Source organism: Hemicordylus capensis, chromosome 11, assembly GCF_027244095.1.
Source record: "Hemicordylus capensis ecotype Gifberg chromosome 11, rHemCap1.1.pri, whole genome shotgun sequence".
Lineage (NCBI taxonomy): Eukaryota > Metazoa > Chordata > Lepidosauria > Squamata > Cordylidae > Hemicordylus > Hemicordylus capensis.
Window position 1 is genome coordinate 15060283 of NC_069667.1, and position 16306 is coordinate 15076588.

General features: G+C 50.3%; 1 protein-coding gene across 5 annotated transcripts in view; it reads right to left on the reverse strand.

Annotated features, from left to right (window-relative positions):
* The window catches only part of CLCN5 (chloride voltage-gated channel 5), a 41422-nt gene that overhangs the window by 6754 nt on the left and 18362 nt on the right, over positions 1-16306 (reverse strand). For 3 of the 5 annotated variants that reach the window (XM_053273795.1, XM_053273794.1, XM_053273797.1), the window contains 6 exons: positions 11206-11359; positions 3943-4094; positions 2498-2597; positions 2123-2310; positions 1449-1568; positions 7-213 (listed from right to left, as the gene is read on the reverse strand). In XM_053273795.1, coding sequence (XP_053129770.1) covers positions 7-213; positions 1449-1568; positions 2123-2310; positions 2498-2597; positions 3943-4094; positions 11206-11341 — 903 coding nt within the window. In that variant the 5' untranslated portion in view covers positions 11342-11359. Of the gene's footprint in view, positions 1-6; positions 214-1448; positions 1569-2122; positions 2311-2497; positions 2598-3942; positions 4095-7223; positions 7417-11205; positions 11360-12580; positions 12695-16306 lie in introns of those variants that run through there. The other 2 variants (XM_053273796.1, XM_053273798.1) reach the window with 2 other exon arrangements.

The window sequence follows — 16306 nt, forward strand, 5'->3', positions numbered from 1 at the left end:
TATTACCTCTCGGCGCTTGGCCTCGTTCTTCCTGTACTTGGCAATGAAGTGGCAAAGGATGTTCCCGCAGCAGCAGGCCACATGCACTAAGGGCCCCTCCTTGCCTAGACTCAGGCCCGAGGAAACGGCCAGCACCAGCGTCATGGTCTTGATGAGCAGCGTCCACTTGCCCAGGTAGCCCCGAATGATGAACCCACTTAAGATGGTTTTGATCTGAAAAGGCAAACGCAGAGGAGCTGTGGTACCAGCATGAGACATGTTCTGCTGGACAGGCAGGCCACGGGCAGGATTCCCAGGGCTGCAGGTCAGGAAGAAACTCCACGAAATATCATCCTGCCTGCCAAAGCCCTGCGAGGTACATCACACCCATTCTCAAGACGGGGGTGGTGAGGTCAAGACCTGGGATGTGAACCAAGAGCCTTCTGGGCATTTTACACCACTCCCCACTCCCACCCTCTGCCCATTTTTAACTCCTCTTCTTGGCAAGGGAAGCATTAAAAAGTGAAGGGGCAGTAAAAGTTGGGACCCCACTTTAGAGAGATTGATTGATTAAGTGCGGTGCCGACCATTAGTGACCAATTCGATTCTAGTCTAGTGAAGATTCGCTCCAGGATGATCTGTCTCCAACTTGGCTTTTAAGGTCTCACAGCGGTGCATTCGTTGCTTTCATAATGGAGTCCATCCACCTTGCTGCTGGTCGTCCTCTTGTTCTTTTCCCATCAACTTTCCCCAGCATTATGGACTTCTCAAGGGAGCTGGGTCTTCACATAATGTGTTTGAAATATGATAGTTTGAGCCTGGTCATTTATGCCTGGAGTGAAAATTCTGGACTGATTGGTTTTATGATCCATTTGTTTGTTTTCCTGGCTGTCCATGGTCTCCTCAAAAGTCTTCTCCAGTATCAAAGTTCAAAAGCGTCAATACTTTTAGAGAAAGTACAGATCCTCATTTCTGAACTAGTTTGTCACCAGCACAGGGCTTGTTCTTCTCCACCTGCTTACTGTGCTGGATATGTTTACAGGACTTTATCCCAGGGGGCGGGGGAGAAGAAGGGAGATAAAAGAAGTGGCTTTAGAAAGGGATTAGAAATATTCACAGGGGAGAGGCCTGTCCCTGGCTGTTAATCACCATGGCTATGTAGAACCTCCAAGTTCAGAGGTAGTCTACCTCTGAATAGCAGGTGCTCTGTGTGTGCGCGCACACGCGTGCACACACACGCTATTGCCTTCATATTCTGCTTGTGGGCTTGGCACTGGGGCATTTGTCGGCACTGTGGGCTTCCCTGGAGTTCTTGGCCCTCTGGTATAACTCACCAGAGCTCTTCCAATGTTAAGAGGGATATATTCTGGGGTGCATCTTCCTGAGTGATCCCTTCAGGCATCTCTTTCAGTTTGCTTGAATCAAAGGCAAAGAGAGACTGACTGGAGGAAACCGACAGCCAGACTTACCTCTGGGATCCCTGAGCCACACGCATATGGAGCAAAGCCCCTGACCAGCAGCACGGCCAGCAGAGAGAAGAGCAGTGCCCAGAGGACGTACATGAAGTAGTTGAGGATGTAAGCAAAAGCCTGCAGAGAAAAAGAAGGATCCTGTCAGGCTGCTGCTGTGCAGAAGATGCTTTCCAGAGATTCAAAGGCCGGAGGACCAAGCCATCAGCAGGTAGCCTCGTCTACACATGCTCCGTTCTTTCCTGCTCTGCTCAGGTCAAACCAGAACAAACCAGGGAGGAGAGCTGGTCTTGTGGTAGCAAGTATGAATTGTCCCCTTTGCTAAGCAGGCTCCACCCTGGTTTGCATTTGAATGGGAGACTACATGTGAGCACCGTAAGATATTCCCCTTCAGGGATGGGGCCGCTCTGGGAAGAGCACCTGCATACAGAAGGTTCCAGGTTTCCTCCCTGGCATCTCCAAGACAGGGCTGAGAGAGACTCCTGCCTGCCACCTTGGAGAAGCCGCTGCCAGTCTGTGTAGACAATACTGAGCGAGACGAACCAATGGTCTGACTTGGTAGAAGGCAGCTTCCTATGTTCCTAACTGACAGGCTTTGGGAACACACGTGGACTTTCTAGGCATGCATTCAAAGGCAAACCGCTGAAGGGAATCCCATTGCTCCCATTACACACCCCTTCTCCCTCGACAGTCAGAAGGTGTGCCCAGGTCTTCCACTCTGAGCAGTTGTTCCTGTCCTCGAACGTCACGTCTGATTTCCAGCAACAATGTTCGCGGTTGAACCAAAAGCCCTCCGAGCACACCCCTTCCTTCAGGTCCGTCATCCAGTGGGTGGAGATGTCAATCAAGCCAGCAAGTGCACCTGCAGTTGAAAACCAGGACTTCAGTAAGTGGAGTGGGGGGAAGAGTATGGCCGGGACAGCCAACCAGGGACTCTCCCAGCCTGCTCCAGCCAAACGATGTTCGGGGGACCAAAGGGAAGAATCTTCTATGCCCAATTTTCCTCTCAAGGGCTGGGAGCGGGGTGGACACCACGTCTGGCCTCTCACCTGCCCACAAGCCTACTAGCAGCATTAGTAGCCATCCTGAGAAAGCATCGCTGACACTGTGGATCAGGGCCCAGGTAGACTCTTTGCTTTTATTGGTGATCTGAAAAAACGGATTTGAGAAGAAGTTAAATATTTTGCATAGGGCAGATCAGCACTCCCAGCTCACCCCAATTTGTGCAGGGGTTTTAATAAGAGAGAAGACACTGAGGCAGCAATTTTGCCAGATATTGGAGACTGCTGGGGATCGCAGGGAGGAGATCTGGTCTTGTGTTAGTGAGCATGAATTGTGCCCTTTGCTAAGCAGGGTCCACCTTGGCTTGCATTTGGATGTGTGAGCACTGTAAGATATTCCCCTCAGGGGATGGGGCTGCTCTGGGAAGAGCACCTGCATGCTTGCCTACGGAAGGTTCCAAGTTCCCTCCCTGGTATATCCACGAGAGGGCTGAGAGAAATTCCTTGGAGAAGCTGCTGTCAGTCTGTGTAGGCAATACTGAATTAGATGGATCAGTGGTCTTACTTGGTACAAGGCAGCTTCCCATGTTCCTGTGCTCCTATCACTTTTTATGAGATCGAATGAGAAAGCTCCCCTTGCGAAAGCGTGGGGATCAAGGCTGGAGAGCACCAACACTCACAAAGATACACCCTTCTCCTCTAATTGGTGGCTCCCCATTACTTACAGATAGCAAATTTTGCATAAATAATCCTGCCACTGATGTCAGCTGAATGTACTACTTCACACACTGGAAATATGGTTGGTGGAAGTTGAAATACTTTTTTGTTTTAAAGAAGAAATTATGAATATAATCATCATATTTTAACTGTTATTGTCCTCAGATTTTTAACATTCAATCAGATCAATAATTCAAAAATGACATCATGCCCAAAAGAAGCAGAAGATGTTTCTCAGATTCAGATTTACTATGTATGATGATTATTCAATAAAATGAATGTTTCAGGTTGAAATCCTACAAATTTAAAACTGTTCTTTTACTTTCCTTCTGCAAGCACATCAATTAAAAAAAATTCTATCACATATATTTAATTTCTTGAACTTTCCTATAAGTATAATTATGCAAAATGACTTTGCCTGGTGAACAACAGGCCTCACCTGCTAGTATTTACATATTTTCTCAACCCTGATTCCTAATATCAGCTCCTCCGGATCTGAAATAGTGTTTCCAGCCCTGCTCTGTAGCTACTGATATTTTAAGATCTCCACTGAAAGAGTGCAAAAGTGCCTTCCACTGCAAGCATGCCCATCCCGAGGCCTCCAATAAGGAAGCACCCAATGCTACGAGACAACCTTTTTAAGTCTTCTGTAATTTGCATCTTTTATTTAATATTGTAAACTGCTTTGGGTGCCTTTGTAAAGGCAGAAAGTTGGTATAAAAATGTAGTAATTAAATAATTAATATTCAAGTCATCCTCCGGAAGCACCGACTGACCTCTCTGTGCCGGTCACGGTCACGAGACTTTTCGCGCACCCAGTCTATCGTGTTGAAGTCTTCATAGGTCCCCACGCCAGGGAGCGGCTCTTCCAGAAAATCCATCATCTTGCTTGCACCATTCATCCCACCTCCATTGTATGAGGAGAAGCCTGCAGAGCAAAGGGAAAGGACGCACAAGGTTTAACTAATGAAAACACCAAAGGTCTGCTTGATGATGAAGGTGGAAGGGGAAGGAGAAGAGGTCAGCCTGTCTCCAGCAGTGGCCAGGGAGCAGGATGGTGTCTGTGGGCCTGAAGGATTGCTGCCTGATCTGATGTGTTCCTACCTGGGCTGGTCTTGTGGTAGCAAGCATGACTTGTCCCTTTAGCTAAGCAGGGTCTGCCCTGGTTGCATATGAAAGGGAGACTAGAAGTGTAAGCACTGAAAGATATTCTCCTAAGGGGATGGAGCCGCTCTGGGAAGATCATCTAGGTTTCAAGTTCCTTCCCTGACATCTCCAAGATAGAGCTGCAAAGAGTTTTTTGTTCTCCCAGGCCTCTTAGAAGCAATTGTTTGAATGCTGTCCTCATCTGCTGTGCCACATTTTATTGTTTTATTTTAAACCATTATTGTTGCTTTTATTGCACAGCGCTCTGTGCACAGAAAGGTGGGGTAGTTTTTTTAAAAAAGTATTTTAATTGGTTTTAAATGGTTTTAATTGTTTTTATATTGTTTTTAGCACTGTGTTTTGAATTGTGTGTTTTTATGGTTTTTTAAAATAGTTGTACACCTCCTAGAGCTCCAGAGGCTCTGGGAGGTTCTCCCAGTGAATGCCCACTCTTTGACATCTGTGGCTGCTTTTAAAAAACTAAAGACCTTTTTATTTGTTCAGGCTTTTACACCTTGGGGACTGCCAGGTTTCTCAGATTTCCTGCTCCTGCTTATCTTTTGTGTGTGTGTGTGTTTGTTTTATGGCTTTTATTGTTTAACTGATTTTAAGGTTTTAAATGTCATTTTTATGGAGTTTTAGTGTATTTTAACTTTTATAAACTGCCTTGGGATGCCTTATGAAAAGCAATATAAAAACTGAATGATTAAAAGGGAGGGGGGAGTTAGTTGGGGCAGAGGAGGCCCGGGTTCAAAGGGGAATCTTCCCACCAAGACTGTCTACACCAGTGGTCTTCATTATTTTTCAAGCGGGAGCTGCTTGGGCAAAAAACCTTCAGTGTGAGAGCCATTTCCCAACGTGCTGTCCTCCGCACAGTGCTGCTCTTTCCCCAGCACTCTGTGCATGCTTTCTAAGATGATGCAGGCAGGGACGGAGCTATAATAGGGTGGACGGGTTCAAAGAATCCAAGTTGCCAAGCTCCGGGGAGAAGCTGCCAAGCTCCGTCTCCCCCCTCCGGCTGACCGGGGCTCCTGCAGCTGCCACCAGCCACCTCTTTCAGCCACTTCAGCCCCAGCTGATGGAAGGAGGGCACACATGCTCCCAATGGGCCAATGCAAAGAGGGTGCGCACGTGCTCCAGCCAAGCTCATGCTCCCAATGGAAAGAGGATGGGCCTGGGAGTTGGGTGGCCAGTGGAAGCAGGGTGCGCATGTGCTCCTGATGGAAGGAGGGTGGGCGTGGGAGCTGGGTGACAGCAGGTGGCTGGGGCACCAGGTGGGCAGCCAGATGGGGGGGAGGCGAATGGGGGGGGGAAGCGAGTGGTCAGTACCGGCAGGACTAGGGAGGCTGCCCATGTTCAATATGTTAACACTTTCCCCTTACAGGTGCAGGAGCTCCTGAGGGCTCCGTTTCCCCTAAAGGCAGAGCCCTCTGGAGGCCCTGGGCAAACTTCAGCACTGCATGGTGAGAATGGTCATCTCTGCAGGGTGCCAGTGGGGCCATGCAGAGAATTCAGCTTTAGTAAAAGCTTCACACAGGCCCAACAAACACTTAGCCAGAGAGCTGCACTTCGGGCTGATGGGCCTGCCACCGGCCCCAGGGCCTTGCAATGAAGAACCCGGCTCTGTACTCCGTCCTGATCCTTCTGCAGTGCAGATGGCGGGGGCACCAATGCACACATGCTGCAGGGCTGGACAGACATTTGTCTAGAGAGGATGTCCCATGTAAAAGCCAGGAGGAGGCAGAAGAAAGATTTGTGCTATGCTCTGCCCTTCTCTCTGGAAGAAGCCCCCACGGTCACAAGGGAAGTGACGAAGCACAGAGAGCTAAAAGGAAACACACACACACACAGCCTCGGAGGCTGGGCAGTCGGGGGGTGACCCACAGCCAGCTGACTGCAAGAAGTTCCCTGCCCACTGAAAGTCTGGTAAAGAATGTGGGGGGGGGGTGCCCTGTTTGGCCTGGACCCCTACAGTCACTTCCTAGAGGCAGGGGCAGTGAGAGGCTCCCCCCCCCCACCATGCTAACAGACCTGGAGAGACGGTGCTGCTGCTCGTGTCCAAATCAAGGTCGCTGAGCTGGAGGGCATGGGGCCTCCGCTTCTCCATGCAGAGTTGTGAAGCCCTGCAGCCGCCAACACACCTAGCCCGCTGCTGCGGCAAGCAAGGGTGTCCCAGAAACGCTCTTCTTTAAGCCACAGAAAGGAACACAAAGTCCCCAGAGCGCAAAGTCGTTTCCACAAGGTGACGACGGGGCCAGGTTAATCTTTAAGCAGCTCCCCGCTGGAAGGGAGAGGTGGGCCGAAAGACAAAATGGCTGCAGTGTTGGCTAGCAGTCGCTTGCCCCACTTGGGCTCTTCACAAATACAGGTTAAAAGCAGCTTTGAAACAGCCGCTAGGGGTCCTCGGTGGCAGAGGATTAAGGCGGATTTGGCCAGCTCTTCCAGTGGCATTTAGTTCCGAAATGCAACGTCCCTGCTCCCAGAAATGGCACAGTGTGCTCTCTCCCCGCTGCCTGTCTTCCAACACAGAGTCCTTCCCTCTGCAGTTGGGAGTCTTGTAGGTAAGGCTGCTAATAAGAAGCCAACTGCTGAAGGCAGCAGACCTATGTGTTGCAAGAATGAGCCTTCCTCCCCGGGAAGGCTGTCCAGGCAGCAATCTCTCATGCTGCTCCCCATCTTCTGTCTGCAAGGAATGTGGAGCCTGGGAGAGAAGCTGCTGGTCCCTGAAGGAGCCAGCCTTGCTTATGGCAATCGGCATGATGTCCTCGGGAGCAGCAGGCAGAAAGGAGCCACACAGCCAGACTCTTTGCTCCTCCTTCTTCCCAAGGCAGGATGGAAGTGCCATTCCCAGCGTTCTCAAGCGGAGTCACCCGGCAGTGGACTGGGGCTCCCTCAGAGGAAGCCACCTTACCTTTCTCCCCACTCTGCAGCAGGCAGCTTCCTACAGACCAGCCTGGGGAGTCCTGGGGACGGAAGACAGCTGCCCTCCATTAGAGGGTCACTTTCTGCTCTGCTTTCCTTTCTCCCAAAGGCCAGAGCACGCCTGTCTCCACCACTGCCAGCCAGAGTCCCATCCTAGTCCCGGCACTGCCAGTGCAGCCATCTTCCTCCACTGGCAGTCACATGAGCCAAGCTGATTGGAAGCTGCCCTCTTGTGGAAGCAGCAGGGCTCAAGGTACAGAGAAAGTTGGAAATGTATGGGGGCTGAGTCACAGAACCTTTTGCCACTAATCCCAGTAATTCACTCTGCTTCTCTCTTGCAACCACTCAGGGTGGAACAGGGTGAGCAAATGAGGCTACCCAGACTTTCCACAGGACCTTCTCATGTTCAAGTGTAATAGCAGTGAGCTTTCAGGTTCTGCAGGACTCTTTGTGGGTGGGATTCAGTGCAGATATTCAGCGTAGATCCTGGGGCACTAGAGCTGAAAACATGCTTTTGCATTTTGATACTTATATATTTCTGCATAGACTCTCATCCTACATGAGACTGTAATATGTTCAGTGGGGGTGGAGGAGATGGGTACAGGTTAAGACCAGCCTAAGCTTGTTAATTTAGTTTTTTACTTTTTATTTTCTTAACACCTATGCCTGAAGAAGAGCTCTGTGTAACAAACTCATTCTTATTACACTGGAAAGTTAATGAGTCTAGAAACATAGGAAGCTGCCTTATACCGAGTCAGACCACTGGTCCATCTAGTTAACTGTCTACACTGACTAGCAGTGGCTCTGCATGGTTTCAGGCAGGAGCATCTCCCAGCCCTACCTGGAAATGTCACCAGGGATTGAACCTGGGACCTTCTGCATGCTGAGCAGGTTGTACCTCCAAAACTGTGGCTTCTGCATATTATATGTACATCTTTGCCTATTGTCATTATTTGGGGAAAGTGACAAACTGTACTTCCTAGATTCACACTTAGTACAGGTGAAACAGGCTTATCTGTTCAGTTTCAATCCTGTAGTAGTTATGCCATTAGGGAACATAGGAAGCTGCCTTATACCGAGTCAGAGCATTGGTCCATCCAGCTCAGAACACTGACGTAGTGGCTCTCTAAGACTGCAGGCAGCAGTCTCTCGCAGTCCTACCTCGAGATACTGCTGGGACTGAACCTGGGACCTTCTGCAAGCAAAGCAGATGCTCTACCGTTGAGCTAATGCCCCACTTGCTCTATTTTGTCACCCAGTGGATCCAAGGTGGTTCCCAATATTCCAGATGCTTTAATTAAAGGACACACACACAGGCATGTGGCCAGATATGGACTTGTAATATTTTGCTCCAAAGGTTTGTATAGAAAGTCAAGTTTTCAATGAACTACTTTGCCTCTTGTTCATAACATGACCTCTTCTAACAGGAGCAGAGAAGAACATGAGCTGGCATCCCCCTGTTCAGTCTCAGCTCAGCTCCTTGGAGGACTGGAGGGAAGTACCCTTCTCTTACCATCAGTCCCATTTGTAATGAGGAGGGTAATACAGTCCTGCTAAGGACTACCACGGTAGCCCCTGTGAAATGCTTTGCCCCCTTAAGTGAAGGGCAAGAGAGACATGCTCAGTAGGACTATAATACAGTAAGGAACCTGGACCACTCTTGCAGCCTAGAGAGTGGGGCAAAGGAAGGAAAGGAGAGAAGCTCTTCTGACGAAGCAGCTTCCAAAGGGACAAGGGATTTGCCATCGACGCACCAGGATATCAAGGCAGAGCCAGTTCTGTCCCACTCCCTATCTGCATCCACTACATAACACTTCCTGGAATCCCATTTATTTTAGAGCATGGTGATTAGACACACAAGAAGGGAAGGCAACCCACCAGCACAGACAATGAACTTTTAAAAAAAGGGAGGGGGGTTGTTGTAACGTTGTTGTTGTTTTTTTTTTTTTAAAGATGAACAAGTCCTTATGGATTTCGAGGAACAAACCTCTTTGCAGAAAATGAATATATATCCCCTGAAAAAGTACAAAGAACAAATAACTTGTCATTGTAAAAAGACAAGTTATTTGTACTTTGCAGAAAACGAATATCCCCTGAAAAAGAGGTTTGTTCCTCAAAACGCATAGGGACTTGTTCATCTACAATAAACAGCTTTGCACCACCTGATTTTTGGTTCAAAGACATGGTGATTATGCATGCTTCTTATTCACTGCTGTAGCACAGCCACCAGAGGCATAGGAAAGCAGGAGCCTTCAGAAAGATGACGCCCTTTGCAAGCTGCACTCTCCTGGGGGGCTGCCAGCAGGCAGGTGGGGGAATCCCCAGGCAGGTGGGGAATGCTGCTTCCTAAACATGAACCATGTGTAGCCCCCATGCCCAGAACAAGAGGGGCCACAGCTCAGTGGCAGAGCACCTGCTTTGCACATATAGAAGTCCCCTGTGCAACCCTCCCCACCGCCCGCCCAGAAGTCAGTGGGGCAAAGATTCTCACCAGAGTTTGGACCTCATAACCCCTCAACAGCCTGCCTCCTTTGATGTACAATCACAGGCTGCTGCTTTATTAGGGCAAAGAGGCCCATGTGGATTAGAAACGTTCCAGGTTAGCAGCATGTCCCCAGTCACCACTCATGAGGAAATGCAAACAGGTCCCGTCAGACTTTCAGGTTGGGAAGGGATTGTGAAAGTCTTCTGGTCCAACTCCCTGTTCAGGGCAGGAATCTACTGCAGCCTCCCTTATGGCCATCCAGCCTCTGTTTGAAAATCTCTGGAGGAGAAGAGCCTCCAGGTTATGCTTCCAGTAGTTCTTGAGTGTCTTCTCATTCTGTGGCTGAAGCTGCTACCCAGCTAGACAGGGCAGCAGAGCGGCAAGCCAGCCAGTGCCCCCACACTTGCATGCAGGTACTTGCCAGCGTCAGGCATGGTGGGATTGCGACAGCTCTCACTAGGGTGCACCACCGGCATAAGAGTGATGTTTGAAACGATACCAGAACAGCCTCCAAAGCTTTGAGAACTGGCTTCTTCCCTGCTACAGTAAAGAAAAGTGTGCCGTCGAGTCGGTGTCATCTCCTGGCAACCACAGACCCCTGTGGTTGTCTTTTGGCAGAATACAGGAGGGGTTTACCATTGCCTCCTTCCGTGCAGTATGAGATGATGCCTTTCAGCATCTTCCTAGATCGCTGCTGCCCGATATAGGAGTTTCCCATAGTCTGGGAAACATACCAGCGGGGATTCGAACCGGCAACTAGGGATGTGCAAATGTGTTCTATGTCGAACCTGTTCGGTTCGACAGTTCAGGGTTGAACCGAACCATCCCGTTTGGTCTGACCTTGGACAGAACACACACACACACACCCCGACTGTCTGTGGGGGGAGTGTTGCAGACTTTTTTTCTCTTTTGGGGGAGTTGCTGGAGGCGGGGATAGGGGTCCGCAGAGGTCCCCCCTCCCCCTGCCGGCCTCCCTTGCAGCCCAAACTGGCCCGTTCGGCCAGCTCTTCAGCCCATTCAGGCCTTTCCCCTCCGGCGTGGTAGCCATTTTGGAGGCTGCCACATCTGCAATTGGCCTCTGCATGGCCGGGGGAGGGGGAACCTCTGTGGACACACACCCCCCGCCGCCGCCTTCAACAACTCCCCCAAGGGGGTAAGTAACAATTTTTTTAAAAATGTTCACGACCCCCCCACCATCGGACCGAACTGAACGGGGGGGGGGATTCAAGGGGGTGACAGACTGAATTGGCCCGATCCGGTTTGAGTCTGGTCCGGACTCGAACCGAACTGGGCCAACCGTTTCTGTGCACACCCCTACCGGCAACCTCTGGCTTGCTAGCCAAGTCATTTCCCTGCTGCACCATCAGGTGGCTCCCTGACACAGTAGTAAAGCCCAATACTAATTATACTTGGACTGGAGAGCAAGCAGCTATAGAAGAGCTACGCCCAGGAGGTAAAGAGGGTCAGCAGGCAGGCTCAGCCTTACCTTCAGCCATCTCCCTGTCCAGAGGAGGAACGTCGTCCACCATGGAGAAGTCCAGCGTCCCCCCTGCCACCTCCACCATGTCTTCATCGCTGGTGCTGCTCTGGAAACTCCCTCGCCGATAGTGTTTGTTGTCCATAGCCAAGAGGCCTGGGCCCTGCAGTGGGGTGGGGGGAGGAGGGGGGGAGAGAGAGACGGGTTTTACTCCTGTCAAGCAGAGCAAAGACAAGCTAGCAAGCCATGTTGAGCAGCTGGAAAAGGAAAGCTGAGGCCAGGTCCATTGAGTAAGAAGCAGACTTACTGCGACACGCTCTACGTAGGGCTGCCTTTGTAAGTAGTCTGGAAATTGCAATTGGTGCAAGATACAGCAACCAGGTTGGTCTCCAGGTTATCTCAAGGAGACTACATCTGGCTACCAATTATGTTTCCAGGCAAAATACAAAGTGCTGGTTATAACCTATAAAGCCCTGAACAGCGTAGGCCAGGCCTGCTCAACTTAGCACCCTCTGCCAGCTGTTTTTGGACTACAACTCCCATAATCCCCAGACACAGTGGCCAATAGCCAGGGATTATGCAAGTTGTACGCCAACATCTGCAGGAGGGCTGAAGTTGAGCAGCCCTGGCTTAGATCATGGGTATTTAAGAGAATGCCTTCTACATTATGAGCCCCGCGCTTAATGATATCATCTGGCGAGGTCCTAGATGATCTTTGGGACCTCTCTTCTTATGGAAGGAGACTTGGTCTTATGGCAGCAAGCATGAATTGCCCCCTTTGCTAAGCAGGGTCTGCCCAGGTTTGGATTTGAATTGGAGACTATATATGAGCACTGTAAGATCTTCCCCTCAAGGGATGGGTCCGCTCTGGGTAGAGCACCTGCGTGCTTGCACGCAAAAGATTTCAAGTTCCCTCCCTGGCATCTCCACATAGAGCTGAGATAGACTCCTGCCTGCATCCCTGGAGAAGCTCCTGCCAGCCTGTGTAGATGATTCGGTATATGACAGCTTCCTATATTCCTGTGTTCATCTGCAGTTGCCACCAGCTTGTCTGGTAGCTTGAAGGGGGGGCACTTGAAGGGGGGGGCACCATTCTTAAAAATGAAAAATAATTTAAATTGCTGCCGAAAACAAAATGGCCACTGCGCATGCTCAAATGGCCTCTGCAAGTTCTGGCATGGCCTAGGGCCTCACAGAGGCCATTTAAGCATGCATGGTGGCCATTTTGTTTTCGGCAGCAATTTAAATTATTTTTCATTTTTAAGAATGGTGCCCCCCCCTTCAAGTGGCGCCCGGGGCATGTGCCCTGCCTGCCCTACCCTAGATACGCCCCTGGCCAGCTCCCTCACTGCTACCTTCCCTAGCAGTTTCAGACTGACCCTACCCTGCTGGTGCTCCAGCCTTCCGGCTCACACACAACACTCAGCCACACTCTCTCTCACACACACACACACACAGAGAACTCTTCTCCACACGCAACCCCCCTCCCTTTTATCCATCTTCAAAGGGATGCATTAACCAATCAGGGAGTTTCTTCCCTCAGGCAGCCAGAACCTTCCGGCTCCTACTGGAGACAACCAATCACAACACATGGCAACTTTCCCTCCAAAACCTGGCAGCAGACGACTTTTACCTCAGACTTGACTGTTGGAGGTTGCTATTTTTAAAGTCCTGCAGAGCCTGGAGGGGACACAGAACAAACTAAATGAGCCATAAAATAATGGGAAGGAGCCATGCCTTCACACAAGGGATGATGGGAGTTGTAGTTCAGCAACAGCTGGGGGGCCAAGTTTACCCACCCCTGTGCTAAAGAGAAAGGGAGCCTCAAGAAGGGCTTTCAGCGGCCTCTGTGCCCCACACAGCTCCTGCCCTCCACCTACAAGGAGAGTCCAGCTGGGTCACACAGAGGGACGCCATGCTGCTCCCCATTCTGTGGCCTCTGAACATGGTGGTCCCATTCAGCTGCCATGGCTAATTGCCTGACAGATCCATCAGCCTCCTCCCTGCATTCATCTTGTCCCCTTGGAAAGCCATCGAAGGCGAAGCCATCATCACATCTTGTCGCAGTGAAGTCCGTACATTCAATTATTCATGGTGTTAAGAAGGCCGTTCCTTTGTCTGCCCTCATCTCCTGCAAGTCAATTTTATGGGATGACCTTGAGGGGAAAAACCTCTCTCCCCCTCCGCTTTCTCCAGACCACACACAATTTTATAACTGTGGCCCCTGCTTAGCCCCCCACCCCCACCCTACCCTTTCAAAACTAAAGAGCTCCAAACACTTCTGACTTTCCTCACAGGAAAGTTGTTCCAAACCCAGGACAGTTTTAGCTGCCCTTTTCTGCTTTCTCTTCTCTCACTTCTCCTTCTGACAGCAGGGCCTTTTTAGACTGTGAGCCCTTCGGGGACAGGGATCCATATTGTTTATTTGTTATTTCTCTGTGTAAACCACCCTGAGCCATTTTTTGGAAGAGCAGTATAGAAATTGAATGAATGAATGAATGGATGGATGGATGGATGGATGGATGAGTCTGGGGGGAAACTGCTTACCTGCCTTAGGTAGGTAGGGTCTGGGGAAAGATATTTTGAATTGTACAAAACCACTAGAGTAGACAATACCGAGCAAGGTGGACCAGAGATCTGACTCAGCAGAAGGGGTTTTCCAATGCTCATGGGCTGTCAAGTATCCTGACCTGACCACAGAAAGGCAAGACAAATAATCGAGATGCAAGAAACTGGAGGGGCATCTTTAGGGAAAAACCAAGCACACGATGTCCAACGGCACACTATGTCCAGCTACAGAGCTGCCACGAGCTACAGAGGTCTCTCCCATCACAACCACAGAAAAACTTCCAGTGTGCTCATGGTGCAAATCTCAGGGACAGCACCCAGAGGTGAAAACCTAGAGACTGCAAGCCCTGTGCGTGAAATGCTTGATGCGAGAAGCTGCAGCAGGGGGTAGAGGTCAAATAGGGGACAGTCAGGAACTTATCTGTGAGCATCCCAACACCAATGGAGTTGCAGTTTTGCACCAGCCACTGTGGCTGTGAGAAGGAGGAAAAGATGTCAGCACATAGGAAGATGCCTTCGACCATGTAAGACCATTGGCCCATCTAGACCCCCTCGCCCCCATCCCCCAAAATCAATTTCAAGCTGGTGGGGGCTGCTGCCACCAGGAGCTTTCCAGAGTTTATTTCTAGGTAGGCAGCCCTTCACTTCTTCGAAATGAACATTATCTCAGCAGCAAGGGCTGCCTGCTTAGAAATGAGCTCTGGAGAGCTCCCAGCAGCGGTGGCCCCCAATGGCTCGAAATTGGGTTTTTTGGGTGTGTGTGTGTGTGTGTGTGTGAATTCCTCATGGATCAGCATGGATCAGCAGTTGAGAAACACCAATCTACACAGCCTGGCAACGGCTTCTCCAAGGTTGCAGGTAGGAGTCTCTCTCAGCCCTATCTTGAAGATGCCACCAGGGAGGGAACTTGGAACCTTCTGCATGCAGGCATGCAAATGCTCTTCCTAGAGTGGCCCCATTCCTTAAGGGGAATATCTCATATGTGTGTGAGCACTGTAGTCTCCCATTCAAATGCAAACCAGGGCAAAATCTGCTTAGCAAAGAAGATAATCCACACTTGCTGGGTCATGAAACCTCCCCGAAGAACAAAGTTTTATGTAGGCTCTTCAGTACAGAAGGAGAAGCAGATTGCCCAGACTGTGTGTGGGGCCCAGACAACTCTCAGGAAGCCATGCCAGAAGTACAAGCCTGCTCTCGATTTAAACTCTCCTCCCTGGCAGGCTGGAAAGGCAGCCAAGAATCATTCAGGTCAGTTGAGAACACTGAAATGCAGAACAGGAGGCGGACCAGGCTTCAGCTCAGCCCGTGTGGGGCCTGCGATTCCCAGAGCAGGGAGTGGGTAGGATGGCCGACCCACAAGCAAGGCAGAAACACACAGCTGCCCTCCCTGAAGTATTCCATGTGTAGCAGCAAGTGAATAGCAACCGGTGGGCTGCTAGGATCTCCTTTGGGTCTGCAGGGTCAAGGCGGGTTGCAGAGTCATGAGGCTATGGAGATCTGTGGGAGCCTGGCAAAGAGAGTGGCCGGCAGAAACTGACACGCTCTGAAGGATTACCTTGCATGTTCTGTAAACACTCAGCTAAAGCCCTGCAATCTGGTCTGACTGCAAACAGCTATTTTGAAAAAAGGCAACATAAGCGACTGGGCTGTTGTGTCGACACCTTCAGGCCTTGGCCAGATGCCAGCGGAGTAACACCAGGCTGCAAAAGGGAAGCCGTCTCAGGCACAAGTCCTCGCACAGAGGTGAGGGTGGGTGGGCTTGGTCACAAAGTGAGAACATCAGACTTCAAATAAGTTACTGGGTTGTTTTCTGTTTTAAAGATAATCCTGCAGCAAAGAGGTACTATTTTGTACTTAAGACAGAGAGCTCCTTTGGCTTCTTATTAAGGCAGGGATTCTCAAACTTGGGTCCCCAGATGTTGCTGGACTTCAACTCCCATCATCCACAGCCACAATGGTCAAAGGCCATGGGAGTTGTAGTCCAACAACATCTGGGAACCCAAGTTTGAGAGCTGCTGTACTAGAGAGATAGAAGACACATACAGGTAGCCTCACCTGCACGCACTTTCATGAGCACGATTTATTCCGTCTCCAAAATTCAGGCAGGGCTTTTTAGACAAGGGGCACAGAGCGTGCAGTCAGAGGGGGAAAGGGGAATGGCCAGGGAGGTCTGCAGCTTAGCCCTGCACCACTGGCAATCCTAGGCGGCCAGCCTCTGGTTTCTGGGACTTCAGTATGTGGTGCTAAAACATCATCTTTCTGAGCTGTTCCTAGCACCAGGAGCTGTTCCTAGAACCTAGAAACAGTGAGGTTATGGGGCAGGATTTGGAGCAGGAGTCTCTGAGAACCACATCGAAACACTCCATTTCGGGCCACAGAACCTCCAGAGCTTCCATTCAGCCTAGGGCTGTCTGGGGAAGAGGACTTGAGCTGCTGCCTTGGGTGAGCTGCCTGCAGTTCTAAACAGAAATGTAACTACAGTCAGAGAGACACACACCTGAGTGCCAAAAGCACTCTGCAGCCTCAGCGGTTCTCTGCCCCT